This window comes from Uranotaenia lowii, chromosome 3, assembly GCF_029784155.1.
Source record: "Uranotaenia lowii strain MFRU-FL chromosome 3, ASM2978415v1, whole genome shotgun sequence".
Classification (NCBI taxonomy): domain Eukaryota; kingdom Metazoa; phylum Arthropoda; class Insecta; order Diptera; family Culicidae; genus Uranotaenia; species Uranotaenia lowii.
The window spans coordinates 252,777,596-252,791,440 of NC_073693.1; the positions used below are offsets into that span (position 1 = coordinate 252,777,596).

General features: G+C 39.9%; 1 protein-coding gene across 1 annotated transcript; it reads right to left on the reverse strand.

Annotated features, from left to right (window-relative positions):
• Window positions 1–4,418: 4,418 nt before the first annotated feature.
• LOC129756446 (uncharacterized) lies at window positions 4,419–5,817 on the reverse strand. Its single transcript, XM_055753323.1, has 2 exons — window positions 4,678–5,817; window positions 4,419–4,618 (listed from the first exon to the last, which is right to left on the reverse strand). Exons 1-2 carry the CDS (start codon window positions 5,738–5,740, stop codon window positions 4,485–4,487), a joined length of 1,197 nt encoding a protein of 398 aa, XP_055609298.1. The 5' UTR covers window positions 5,741–5,817; the 3' UTR covers window positions 4,419–4,484.
• Between the last annotated feature and the right edge of the window lie 8,028 nt (window positions 5,818–13,845).

Sequence of the window (13,845 nt, forward strand, 5' to 3'; positions counted from 1 at the left end):
CAAGTACTGTGGCGCTCACACACACTGGGCAACGAATGTTGACAATCAGCTGATCGAGCTGCATGCAGTTAAAGCAATATTCTGTCGCTTTCTGATCTCCTTCAGCGATCAGAACCGTATTAAGAAAAAGGCCCTGAAATGGCATGATTTATGTAAGTATACACGTCGATTTCTAGTGCTCGTTTGCTTGTCCTACCTGCGGCGTAGACGAGGACCTTCTCCGGTTCTTGGAGTCCGATTATTTACGGTTCCGTATGGTGTGAGTGCAGATAGAATCACTTTGCTTAGCACGGTGATGTTGCCTATTCTCCTTGCGCAATGGGACGATCATATGCCCGAGGATGTTAACTGATCTATATATGTGTGTGAGGCAGGACTATTAGAATAATTTTGTCAAACAAACTTAAACGCTCGATTTTACCTGTAGTCAGATGATTGTTCGTGGATCGTTTATGTCTCCGCTTTCACTGGCATTCATGCAATAAAGTTTGTTCCGCTACTATTCTTATCGCTGGCTTTTTCATGCACTCATGCAGGCTGATTTGGCCAGGGTTGAAGCTTGCGATTAGTCGTTTTATCTGGTTTACTTAACACGGCCTAACCTTCTGGAATTGGGATTCCCCAAATTCTAAAATTTTATGAATGAGGTTAGCTTCGATGAAATGCTGTTTAAGTCGACTGTCCTGGAGGACAGTATTCCAGTTCAAGTCCTGGGATTTCTCAACTTTACCGTTTCCCGCTCTATGTATTGTAGTTATTGGTTGGCTCTGAGGACAGCTAGGTTTCTTTCCGTGGGCTATGGAGGGTTTGCATCAAACTCGTGCCTTGGCGGACGGTTAATCGACAAGGTGTGGTTCACCTGAGGATGTAGTTTTAGTTGTCGATTGGCTTTCAGTTCCCCTGTTAGGGCGATTTTCACGTGATGTGCCAAGTTGAGGTTCTTTAGGTTTTTGAGCTTATAGCGGAACTCGATGTGACAGTTACTGTGTTGACAGTAGAAGCGATTTCAGTAGAGCGGCTACCGAGTGTTCGATGATTTGCGGTACAGTAATCATTTGATTTCCTCAACTGTACATCTATGTTACTCATTTATGAGTTTGTTGTTAAGCGCAATTCTTATTATTGGAAAGTACTGTAACAATTTTTCGTCACGTTCACCGATGATTGGACGCATTTTACCATGGTGTACTTGATGGAGCAGAAAAGTGAAGTGCTGCGTTGCTTCAAGGCGTAGTGACGGCCAAGTTTGGCAAGAAAATCTCTCGCTTGCGGTGCGATAACACGGGGTACACCGGGAAAGCCTTCAGGAAGTTTTGTGCGGAAGAGGGTGTACAGTGGGGTGTGAGCAAGGAGTTTTGGGGACAAGCCGTGCAAACGGCCGCCTACTTGCTGAATAGAAGCCCCACAAGTGCAGTGACGGAAGTGAAAACGCCTTTTGAGCTGTGGGAGAATAGACAACCGGATGTTTCGAAGCTGAAAGTTTTTGGGAGTTCAGTTTTTCGTGCACGTCCCGTCGCAGCTCAGAAAGAAGCTAGACTCCAAGGCGTGGAGTGGTGTTTTCGTTGGCTATTCTTCGAATGGCTACCGAATCTGGAATCCGAAACAGGGTCGGATTGTCGTCACTCGTGATGTGGTTTTTGTGGAGACGCAAGTCGAAGAAAGTGTGAACCTCGAATTGATTCCGGTTGAAAAGTGCGTCGAAGTTTCATCGAATCCTCTTGTGGAAATTGAGGATGAGCCCGGAGATAATGAAAGTGTTATGACGACGTCCGAGGATTTCGAGGGTTTTGAGAGTTGTCGGTCCAGTACAACCGAAGAGCTCTCCGAAAACGAAGCACTGAACGAAAGACCGCAGCGAGATCGTGCCCCTCCGGCGTGGCATAGAGATTTTGATGTTGAGTATGCTGTGTTTGCGTTGAGTGCAATAAGCTACGTCGACAACATTCCGAGCACGATTGAAGAGCTGAAATGTCGTGCGGATTGGGCCAACTGGAAAGCGGCCATTGACGACGAAATGGATTCCCTGCGGCGAAACAAAACATGGACACTAACGAAGCTTCCCAAGGGCAGGAAGGCTGTAACCTGCAGATTGGTAGCCAGAGGCTTTACTCAAAAACAAGGCTTCGACTATACCGAGACCTATTCGCCGGTGGCTAAATTGGATACTCTTCGGATGGTGTTAGCGCTTGCGAACCGGGACCGTTTGCACATACATCAAATGGACGTGCGAACGGCATTCCTGAATGGTGTTCTTAGTGAAGAAATTTACATGACCCAGCCGGATGGGTTTCAGCAGGGGAAGGATTCAGTTTGTCGACTTCACCGCGCTATTATGGACTAAAGCAAGCGTCCAGAACGTGGAACCAGAGATTCCATGAGTTCACCGAGAAGCTGGGGTTGAAACAGAGTGCTGATGACCAGTGTCTGTACACGGCTAGTGAGAAACAGCAGCAGATCATTGTCATAGTTTATGTTGATGACATTCTGATCGCTGGAGCGTCTTTGGACCTTGTGAAGATGTACAAACAAAGGTTCAGTGAGGAGTTTGATATGACAGATGCTGGAGAAGTGAAACAATTCCTCGGCATGACCATCAAGAAAGACGTAGGAACTGGTATCATGAGCATTGGCCAGAGAGGATACCTGGAGAGCTTACTCAAACGCTTCGAGATGATTGAAAGCAAACCCATTTCCACCCCAATTGAAAAAGGGAATCGAAGATCGCAGAACGGATAAGCCCTATCGAGAGCTAGTAGGCTGCCTGATGTATGCCTCGCTTACGGCTCGCCCCGACCTAGGAGTTGCCGTGAACTACTACAGCCAGTTCCAGTCCGAATGAGGAACACTGGGTTCACCTCAAACGGGCTCTTCGGTATGTCAAGGGGACCCTTGATTTTGGATTGGTGCGGTACAGTTCGTTTGTTCAACGGATCAACAAGCAGACATCATGACGAAGGGACTGCCATCGGGTGCCTTCAAGAAACTACGGTCAACCTTAGGAATCGGACCTTGCTGTGGTTGAGCAGGGGTGTTGAGATGGCAACCACTGCCAGGTTTGCCCCTACCAGACGGCGACTATGGAGAGAGAACAAGTGCCATTTTCTTTTCAATCTAAAAGTTCATTCTATCGAATACACACGTCTTTTGTAATCGTAATGGTTTAATAATTTTTAGGTTGTGCGAAACGAAAGAACGAAAATCCAGAAGAGCACACGCCCGGGCTAGCTCACCGCGAGTTTGGATATTCGCGCGCACGTATCGTGTATGAGCGACTATTTTGTGCTGCATGATTAGTGTTTTTCGGATAGGATGGTTGCGTCGGGCGCGGCCAAATGGGTTGGCGATTTCGGAAAAAAATTTAAAATGAAAGCGCTTTTATAGTAACTGTAAATAGTAAATAGTACTAGTTCCCATGTAAAAATTAATATCAAATAGTAAAGTTTTTGAAAAAATTGTATAAAAAATGAATTGATTGATTTGATAGGAGAAGTGGTTCGGAGTCATTTGGTCCTGGCCATGGCCAATCTGGCCGGTTCCGGAATCGAAAAAAATAAAATGATCAGATTTTAACTTGTTAATACATTGCCAACTTAAACTATAAATGATGAACTTAACATGTTGTTTTATAAACCCTTCAATTGAAAATGAAGAAAGTAAACATTAAGATGATCAATAATCAACAGTTATCATCATTTTCTGAACAATTTTTGATCATGGTCAATCGCTAGCCTAGTCTGAAATTTATTTTACTATTCGGATTTAGTTTTTTTTTGGAAATCTGGTGTTGTATTTTATATTCCATAGTTAGTGATATTTACTAACTTTTCTCTGGTTCTGAGTTCTGACTATTTGCTAATTAAACTTAAAGAGTATCTTACTCATTACTGGGACGGGGCCAGCGCCATTATTAACCATATAAATCATATAAAAAAGGAAAAGCCACAGTTTTGTACAATGAGAATGGCTTCTAACCAAGCATCATTCTTTCGGACTTTGTGTAAAATTGATGGCCTCGAGTAATCAAGGAGAAGCAACCATTGGCGACGTGGAACGTGGCCCGAAACTTAAATTCTGATTTTAATCTGTCGCTGATTCTATTCTGTAAACATTTATACAAATAGTTTACAAATGCCGCTTTAATTTTATTTTCAATCAAATTTCAAATTCAGAATAAGAATCATCATTTTAAATAATTTAATAATGACTTACCGGAAATTGCATTAATTTGAAACATTGATTTCAATGTATTTTGAGGCCCATCATTCAAACTTATTATTTTTCGAGCATTTAAATTTTTGGTGTTGCAGGATAGGAGTCACAAGACATTAGTTTGGGTTTCGAACATTTTTACGTAAACCAGTAAAATCAGTCGATTCCAAGTAAGGATAAAAAAAAAATCCACAGTGTTTCGCCTAGAGTTGAAGATGCTTAAGTTTTATTTATTCAGTAAATTTAATTGATTTAAATTAGGTATTTTACTTAAGCTAACATAGGTCATCGTCATGTTCATTACAGAATTCCTCTTGGTTAATGAAATTACATTTACCATACTGAGCACAATCATAGGTGTAGCACTTATAGTGGCAGCGATACGTTCCACTGAGGCAACCGGAACAATCTGCAAGATAAAAATTGTCAGAGAGAAATGTTCTTAACTTTGTGATCTATCTCGATTACCTATCGGTGGGCAGACTCCCCAACGACAGATACCGAAACGCATCATGGGAGAATATCCATAAGTCGGTGGCATGAGCAACATCGAGTTGTGTATTTTCGGCTGGCGTGGTTTCAGGTACATAATGTCCGCAGTGCAAAAACTGCCGCAACGATAATGCTTCCGATGGAAACAAACCCACTCGTCTTGATCCTGTTTCTGGCAGATACGAGGAGAAACCACAATACAGCACTTTTTCGGTTGTTCTGATGGGGGTTCACTTGTATCCTCTTCCTCTTCCTCTTCGGTTTCTTCGCAGCTTGCTGGGTCTGATTTCTCTTTCGGTGGTTCTTCGTAAACAGTTGTCTCGTTGTTTCTTATAACTACGGCCTTGATGGCCCCGTTAGCTTTCGTTCGAGTTATGTGGACGAATACGTTGTTCACATTGTGAGTGTTGACGTCAGTAGGTGAATTCACTGTATTGAGATTGTGAACATTGCTCGTAGCTGGCAACGCTTGACTGGGTGGTCTAAGGTTGGGGACTACTTCTACTTCTTCCGAGTCTGTTATTTTACCGTTGTTTGGATCAAGGGGATCGAGAGGGAGCTCGGGCATAGGAATAGTAACACGCAACGGAGGAACTTCTTCAATTTTCTCTAATGGTGGTAATGTGGCCGATGACGGAAGAAGTGGATAGTAATGGCAATAGCCATCATGTGAAACCATTCCTTGTGGACACTTTTGATCTGGGAGCACACAAAAACCATCCTTGAGGATGAAGCCAGGTAGACACGCCGCACCACATGAAGTTCCAGAGCAATCGATCGGTGCGCAATTCCCGTTATATTGGATCATCCCTGCACCGCAGCGCCTTGTGGTCCTCGTAGACAGGGGTGCTTGATAATTTGTTGGACTTGTTGCAAGGAAACAATTTCCATTAAACAACGAATATCCTTCCCTACACTGACAGTTGCCAGCAGTATCATAATCTCCATTGAAACAAATGTTATCCTTGTAATCTTTAGTTGACCCAAGGATAAGCGCAATACACTGGATTGCCAAAACGTAAAACAGTAAACCTCGCATTCCACTCAAAATACAAGATCACTTCAATTGACGAAACGCGACTAATCCCAAACTACCGATAGGGCGTTTCAACTGATTTGAAATAATCGCTTTAAGGAATAACCTCTCGAGGCCACTTCCATTTAGCTATTATATTTCCTCCTGGCTTATCAGCGAACTAGAAGTAAAAGATTACCCGTTACATCAATTCAATATAAAAGCCATGTTAGGATACAGATTGTTTAGGCAGTGGAAAGGACAGAGCCAAAAATTCATGGATTCTTATTTTTTTCTGGAATCATCTGAGAAAAAGAGAAAATAAGATAATCGGAAAGCACGGACAACTTAGATTGTAGCATATTTTCAGCGGAATGCGCGGACAACTTTCCTTTAAAAAGAATAGCTCTCGTGCGGAATTGTCGTTCTTAATTCTGATTTTTTAGTGCGAACATAAACAGCCGGAGAAGACGGCAAATAAAGGCGACAGGATACTCTGCACCCAAAATAATTTTGAAATTAAAAATACGGGATTTTTTACGTATACTTAGCTTTTGATGCATCACATCGATTCTATGTGTGCTTTGTAGTATAGCTAATGTAATTCCATACATCTGACACGTAATTTTCACGTAAAGTCCAAGTGAATGGATGAGAATTCTTTTTTTCTGGTTTTCTCAAGCGTGTGGTAGTAAATTCTTTTTGGAAAGGAAGTTGATGTCAGTTAGCTAACTTTGTTTTTTTTTTGCTGTGAAAATGTGGCAACTAAAGAGCCTGTATTAAAAACAAAAGAGACGCAATCTGATCCTTTTTAAAATAAATCATACAGCAACACCGTTGTCATTTTAGCGCAACACTGCTTTTCTTCAAACTTAACATGACTTCAATTTTGGTTACGTTTATATTCTCGGAGATGGTTTTGATCTAGTCTAGGGTTACCATATCCTGCAACGCCAAAAAGAGTACAATGAGAAAAAATTTCAAAATTGTAAAGACGAACATCAATCATTCGAATCATGATGTTTTAGGTCATTCAAATACCGCCAAGCTGCTGCAAAACCTGTGACTTACATGACAAATGCTTAGTATTTTAAGTTTTATTTTTCGAATTTTTCGATTTTTTGCAGAGAAGCACACCAAAGTTGATAAAACCCGCATTTTAAATTTTTTCTATAAAGGCACCTTTTTTCATTCTTTGAAACATCATTGTTAATTTGTGCGCTTTTAGTCACTATGCTTTAAAGCTAGTTATTGTTTGCATATTGCCTGATGTCCGGGAGTTAACTGCATACTCAAAGACGCTAATTGAGAACGAAATTTATTAATGGAAATCGTGAATGTAACCGTGATTCCTTCCATTGGTGCCATCCTTTGAACATTCAACAAAAGACGCAAAACTGAAGTGCTGTGCTTCGAATGCATAAAAAGTTGGATCTCTTGTATTTATAAGAATACAATCTTCATGTATCGGAAGAAATAAGTTATTTTTTATATGAGAAAATTATATTTAATTCCTTGCACCAAAAAAAAAGAGTACATTTCGTTAAATTTCACAAAAAGAAGAGTACGCTCATTTCTCAATCGAAAAAGAGTACATGTACTCTTAAAAGAGTACCTATGGTATCCCTAAGTCTAGTCTGCTGTTTTTAACTGAGCTGTTTTTTTTGTCATTGTCATCAATAGCATTAAATAATAAATACGTATGTTACTGTTGACGAAAATGTATTTTAATAACGACATCCTCACTTGAACATTAGAATTAATTATCTCGACGAACTTGTATGAACTTACAGAACAATATTTTCATTTTGAAACTTATATTTTTCATCATACTCCGACACCACTTTAGTGTTCGGAATTCTTAATTCGATTCCAAGAATTTCTGTAGAATTGGTAAGAGCATCACTTACACTCCAAAAACGCATTTTCCATGCAGGAATAATCCTCCTAAGCGACCTGTTGAAAAAAAAAAACGATTTTTCATTTGAAACTAACTTGGCAAAAATGAAAAAAAAAATCACCATTTTTCTCGTATTTTAAACGTGAACGGAAAAGCATTGGCTTATACTCGCGCTTAAAGTGTTTGGGGCTTCCTGCGATAGGGGAAATAAAACAAACAAGTTTAGTTGACTGCTCAGCTCGATAGTCCAGCTTCGACTGGCTTGTTTATTCTTTGTATATGACATTCGAAGTCGGGTCACTCGCGAACGATCTTAAATCGACTCTCTCGTTAACGGAAAAGCTCAGACACGACAATCCTTCATTTTTCAAGTATGTTTTTCTAATTATAATTCATGCTAAATCTTGTAATTCGAAACCTATTCATTTAATTCAACCATAATTCATGCAGCTGTAGAATCTAAGGCCGTTTGACGCCTTCGCTTTATTCGGTCGGACCTTCTAACGCCTGTAATTAGAGAATCGAAATGCTGTCCTGAATCAGTAGGGTTTGATGGGCTTTCCGGAAATCCTGCAAAGTCCGGTTCGTAGTCATCTTCTACAAATTTTCGTTTCCGATTACACAATTTTGATCATCGAATTTCCAGGAGGTGTTCTGTTCAAACACAACCTTAACTGATCGCGATGCGCAGATCTAATGTGACCCTTTATAGAAATTTGAAAAGTATTTTGTGAACATCTTTTCACATACTGGGCTTCTAACCATCGCTCAGCACCTTTTTGGTGATTGCGATACCATATTTTATCACCTGGGGCCTGGGACTAAATGATTGAAATGATCAATTCTATCCCTTACATCAGGATGTATTTTCTGCCCAGAACAATCAGCTCGATCGCTGACATCATGTTTTAGTATCCTTTTTGATTTCTGGCAGCTAGTATCCAGATTATTCGAGTAGTGATTCTTAGGGTTCATGAGATCAAGCAGCATTTTAGGCTTGTAATCAAAGACATTTTCAGAAGGGAAAGAACCCGTTCTTGTTAGACAGCCATTTCGATAGTTTATCAGAAAGTAATTTATTTGCAGTTCAATGTCGAATTTGTAAATTTGTGGATCAAGAAGAAATTTCTTTAAAACCTCTCTAATTGTTATAACGGACCTTTCTGCTTGCCAATTAGATTCAGGGTGATAAGAAGGACTTTTCAATACCAATATTCCTTGATTCTTCATGAAATTAACAAATTCTACTGAATTAAATGGTGGTCCTCCATCGGTGACTAGTACGTCAGGTAATCCGAAACGAGCAATAATATTCATGAATTTCCTTGTAACTTTCTTAGCATCTGTTCCAAATTGCATATAATCAATTTCCACCCACCCCAGAAGCTATCAACGAATAAAAGGAATACTTTCTCACCGAAATAAAAAATGATGATGTATTTACCAGAATAATGTAGATCCTTTTGAATAAGGATTAGCAAAGTGACGAAAACGCCTTTAGTGCATTTAGCAATGATACTGAACTCATCGCAATCATTGTTTACGTTTGATAAATGACAATTGCATCGAACGAAGTTAACTGTCTCAATTTGCACCGCCTGACCCGGGTCAGTGCTATCTCAAATCTCAAAGTACCCTGGTCAGGTATCTCAAATTTTCCTTCGGTATTGAACATCTCGCACTAAACACAAAGAACACTTTAACTAAACTCAGTAAGAACTTCAGTTGAACCCTTCGGAACACCACTCATCACGATCCAATAGTGAAGGTCTATCAAGCCCACTTTTTTCATTAATATCTACATTTTGCGATGGTCATTCAGAATACTCTTTATGTTGGTCCTCTCGATCCAACGTATATTTGCAAAGTGAACCTTCAGAACACTCTTTATGTTGGTCCTCCCGATCCAACGTATATTTGTAAAGTGAACCCTCAGAACACTCTTCATGTTGGTCCTCCCGATCCAACGTTAATTCATAAAGTGAACCTTCAGAACACTCTTCATGTTGGTCCTCCCGATCCAACGTTATTTAAAAAGTGAACCTTCAGAGCACTCTTCATGTTGGTCCTCCTGATCCAACGTATATTTGTAAAGTGAACACTCTTCATGTTGGTCCTTCCGCTCCAACGTTAATTTATAAAGTGAACCTTCAGAACACTCTTCATGTTGGTCCTCCCGATCCATCGTTAATTTATAAAGTGAACCTTCAGAACACTCTTCATGTTGGTCCTCCCGATCCAACGTTTATTTGTAAAGTGAACACTCTTCATGTTGGTCCTTCCGCTCCAACGTTAATTTATAAAGTGAACCTTCAGAACACTCTTCATGTTGGTCCTCCTGATCCAACGTATATTTGTAAAGTGAACACTCTTCATGTTGGTCCTTCCGCTCCAACGTTAATTTATAAAGTGAACCTTCAGAACACTCTTCATGTTGGTCCTCCCGATCCAACGTTTATTTGTAAAGTGAACACTCTCCATGTTGGTCCTTCCGCTCCAACGTTAATTTATAAAGTGAACCTTCAGAACACTCTTCATGTTGGTCCTCCCGATCCATCGTTAATTTATAAAGTGAACCTTCAGAACACTCTTCATGTTGGTCCTCCCGATCCAACGTTAATTTAAAAAGTGAACCTTCAGAGCACTCTTCATGTTGGTCCTCCTGATCCAACGTATATTTGTAAAGTGAACACTCTTCATGTTGGTCCTTCCGCTCCAACGTTAATTTATAAAGTGAACCTTCAGAACACTCTTCATGTTGGTCCTCCCGATCCAACGTATATTTGTAAAGTGAACACTCTTCATGTTGGTCCTTCTGCTCCAACGTTAATTTATAAAGTGAACCTTCAGAACACTCTTCATGTTGGTCCTCCCGATCCAACGTTAATTCATAAAGTGAACCTTCAAACACTCTTTATGTTGGTCTTCCCAATCCAACGTTAATTTAAAAAGTGAACCTTCAGAGCACTCTTCATGTTGGTCCTCCCGATCCAACGTATATTTGTAAAGTGAACACTCTTCATGTTGGTCCTTCCGCTCCAACGTTAATTTATAAAGTGAACCTTCAGAACACTCTTCATGTTGGTCCTCCCGATCCAACGTTAATTTTTAAAGTGAACGTTCAGAATACTCTTCATGTTGGTCCTCCCGATCCAACGTATATTTGTAAAGTGAACACTCTTTATGTTGGTCCTTCCACTCCAACGTTAATTTATAAAGTGAACCTTCAGAACACTCTTCATGTTGGTCCTCCCGATCCAACGTTTATTTGTAAAGTGAACACTCTTCATGTTGGTCCTTCCGCTTCAAAGTTAATTTATAAAGTGAACCTTCAGAACACTCTTCATGTTGGTCCTCCCGATCCAACGTTAATTTATAAAGTGAACCTTCAGAACACTCTTCATGTTGGTCCTCCCGATCCAACGTTAATTTATAAAGTGAACCTTCAGAACACTCTTCATGTTGGTTCTCCCGATCCAACGTATATTTGTAAAGTGAACACTCTTCATGTTGGTCCTTCCGCTCCAACGTTAATTTATAAAGTGAACCTTCAGAACACTCTTCATGTTGGTCCTCCCGATCCATCGTTAATTTATAAAGTGAACCTTCAGAACACTCTTCATGTTGGTCCTCCCGATCCAACGTATATTTGTAAAGTGAACAATCTTCATGTTGGTCCTTCCGCCCCAACGTTAATTTATAAAGTGAACCTTCAGAACACTCTTCATGTTGGTCCTCCCGATCCAACGTTAATTTATAAAGTGAACCTTCAGAACACTCTTCATGTTGGTCCTCCCGATCCAACGTATATTTGTAAAGTGAACACTCTTCATGTTGGACCTTCCGCTCCAACGTTAATTTATAAAGTGAACCTTCAGAACACTCTTCATGTTGGTCCTCCCGATCCAACGTATATTTGTAAAGTGAACACTCTTCATGTTGGTCCTTCCGCTCCAACGTTAATTTATAAAGTGAACCTTCAGAACACTCTTCATGTTGGTCCTCCCGATCCAACGTATATTTAAAAAGTGAACCTTCGGAACACTCGTCATGTTGGTCCTCCCGATCCAACGTTAATTTAAAAAGTGAACCTTCAGAGCACTCTTCATGTTGGTCCACCCGATCCAACGTATATTTGTAAAGTGAACACTCTTCATGTTGGTCCTTTCGCTCCAAAGTTAATTTATAAAGTGAACCTTCAGAACACTCTTCATGTTGGTCCTCCCGATCTAACGTTAATTTAAAAAGTGAACCTTCAGAGCACTCTTCATGTTGGTCCTCCCGATACAACGTATATTTGTAAAGTGAACACTCTTCATGTTGGTCTTTCCGCTCCAACGTTAATTTATAAAGTGAACCTTCAGAACACTCTTCATGTTGGTCCTCCCGATCCAACGTTAATTTAAAAAGTGAACCTTCGGAACACTCTTCATGTTGGTCCTCCCGATCCAACATTAATTTAAAAAGTGAACCTTCAGAGCACTCTTCATGTTGGTCCACCCGATCCAACGTATATTTGTAAAGTGAACACTCTTCATGTTGGTCCTTCCGATCCAACGTTAATTTATAAAGTGAACCTTCAGAACACTCTTCATGTTGGTCCTCCCGATCCAACGTATATTTGTAAAGTGAACACTCTTCATGTTGGTCCTTCCGCTCCAAAGTTAATTTATAAAGTGAACCTTCAGAACACTCTTCATGTTGGTCCTCCCGATCTAACGTTAATTTAAAAAGTGAACCTTCAGAGCACTCTTCATGTTGGTCCTCCCGATACAACGTATATTTGTAAAGTGAACACTCTTCATGTTGGTCCTTCCGCTCCAACGTTAATTTATAAAGTGAACCTTCAGAACACTCTTCATGTTGGTCCTCCTGATCCAACGTATATTTGTAAAGTGAACACTCTCCATGTTGGTCCTTTCGATCCAACGTATATTTGTAAAGTGAACCTTCAGAACACTCTTCATGTTGGTCCTCCCGATTTAACGTTAATTTATAAAGTGACCTTCAGAACACTCTCCATGTTGGTCCTCCCGATCCAACGTATATTTGTAAAGTGAACCTTCAGAACACTCTTCATGTTGGTCCTCCCGATTCAACGTTAATTTATAAAGTGAACCTTCAGAACACTCTTCATGTTCGTCCTCTCGATCCAATCTTAATTTATAAAGTGAACCTTCAGAACACTCTTCATGTTGGTCCTCCCGATCCAAAGTTAATTTATAAAGTGTATTACAATCACACATCGATCGGAACTCCCATCACGACTGGAAACTTAAGCCTTTGATTGGAACTCTCGTCGCAATCAAACTTCAGTCGGAACTGCCATCGTGACTGGATCCAGGTCGAGTGATATTTAAATTAAGGATCATTCTTTGATTGCTACAATTTTGTGTTTCGGTTCAGTCTGCTCGAAATCTTGTCTTTGTAATCTGTTGCAGATGTTTCCTCTGAACAATGCTCGAGTACATGTTTGCCGTTTTGTGTTGCTAAAGCTAGTCAAAGTGAATGAAATAAACAAATTACTTCAGAGACTAAGGGTGATGTTTTCTCTCGGTACCGAAACGAGTTTTCTACCTACTTTTCTAAACAGAATTTTGATATTGAATTAGTTTGTCAACGCAAGTAGTCTTCCAAAATATGATTCAGCTAAAGATGGTTTCAATTACGGTGTTCATTCATCTCTCTGGCGCTCTCGAGGTCTGTGAAATGATTAAATAAATAAAACGGTAGATTTCAGCTTCAAAAATTTAAACGTACGCAGCAAATTTTTGCCTCGATTTCCAACAAAAAAAATGCTGGAAACGTTCAGTAATCCAAATTTTTGCTGTTTTGGGAGGGAGCCGAAAAGCGCTTCGAGAGAGAGAGAGAATTTTAATGTTACATTCATTACAAACACTTCTATGTAAATCAGTTGGCAAGAGATCTTTGCTGAAAACGGTCGGTTAAATATAAAACTACCCAGACGATACGTAATCACTGTTTCAATAATATCCGGAATAATTACGACTTACAGGACTCTTCATTATTTTAAGGTGAATCAATAATACTATTTACTCTTTTCCTAAGCACACTTAATTTTTACCTTTTTTTTCATGAACATGTTGTCAAGGTAACCATTTTTTCGTACACAAGATTTGTTCATAGATACTCCGTAATTCTGTTTCGTATTACATGCTTAACATAAAAATTAAGCAACCATTATGCTCTCACCTTCAATTGTTGAATA

What these genes read in the sequence shown, in the direction of transcription:
- LOC129756446 (XM_055753323.1), bottom strand. Translation starts at nt 5,740, where the DNA reads ATGCGAGGTTTACTGTTTTACGTTTTGGCAATCCAGTGTATTGCGCTT. An exon ending in GGGAGTCTGCCCACCGATAG is followed by an intron (nt 4,619 to 4,677) that starts GTAATCGAGATA and finishes TTTATCTTGCAG; the next exon opens with ATTGTTCCGGTTGCCTCAGT.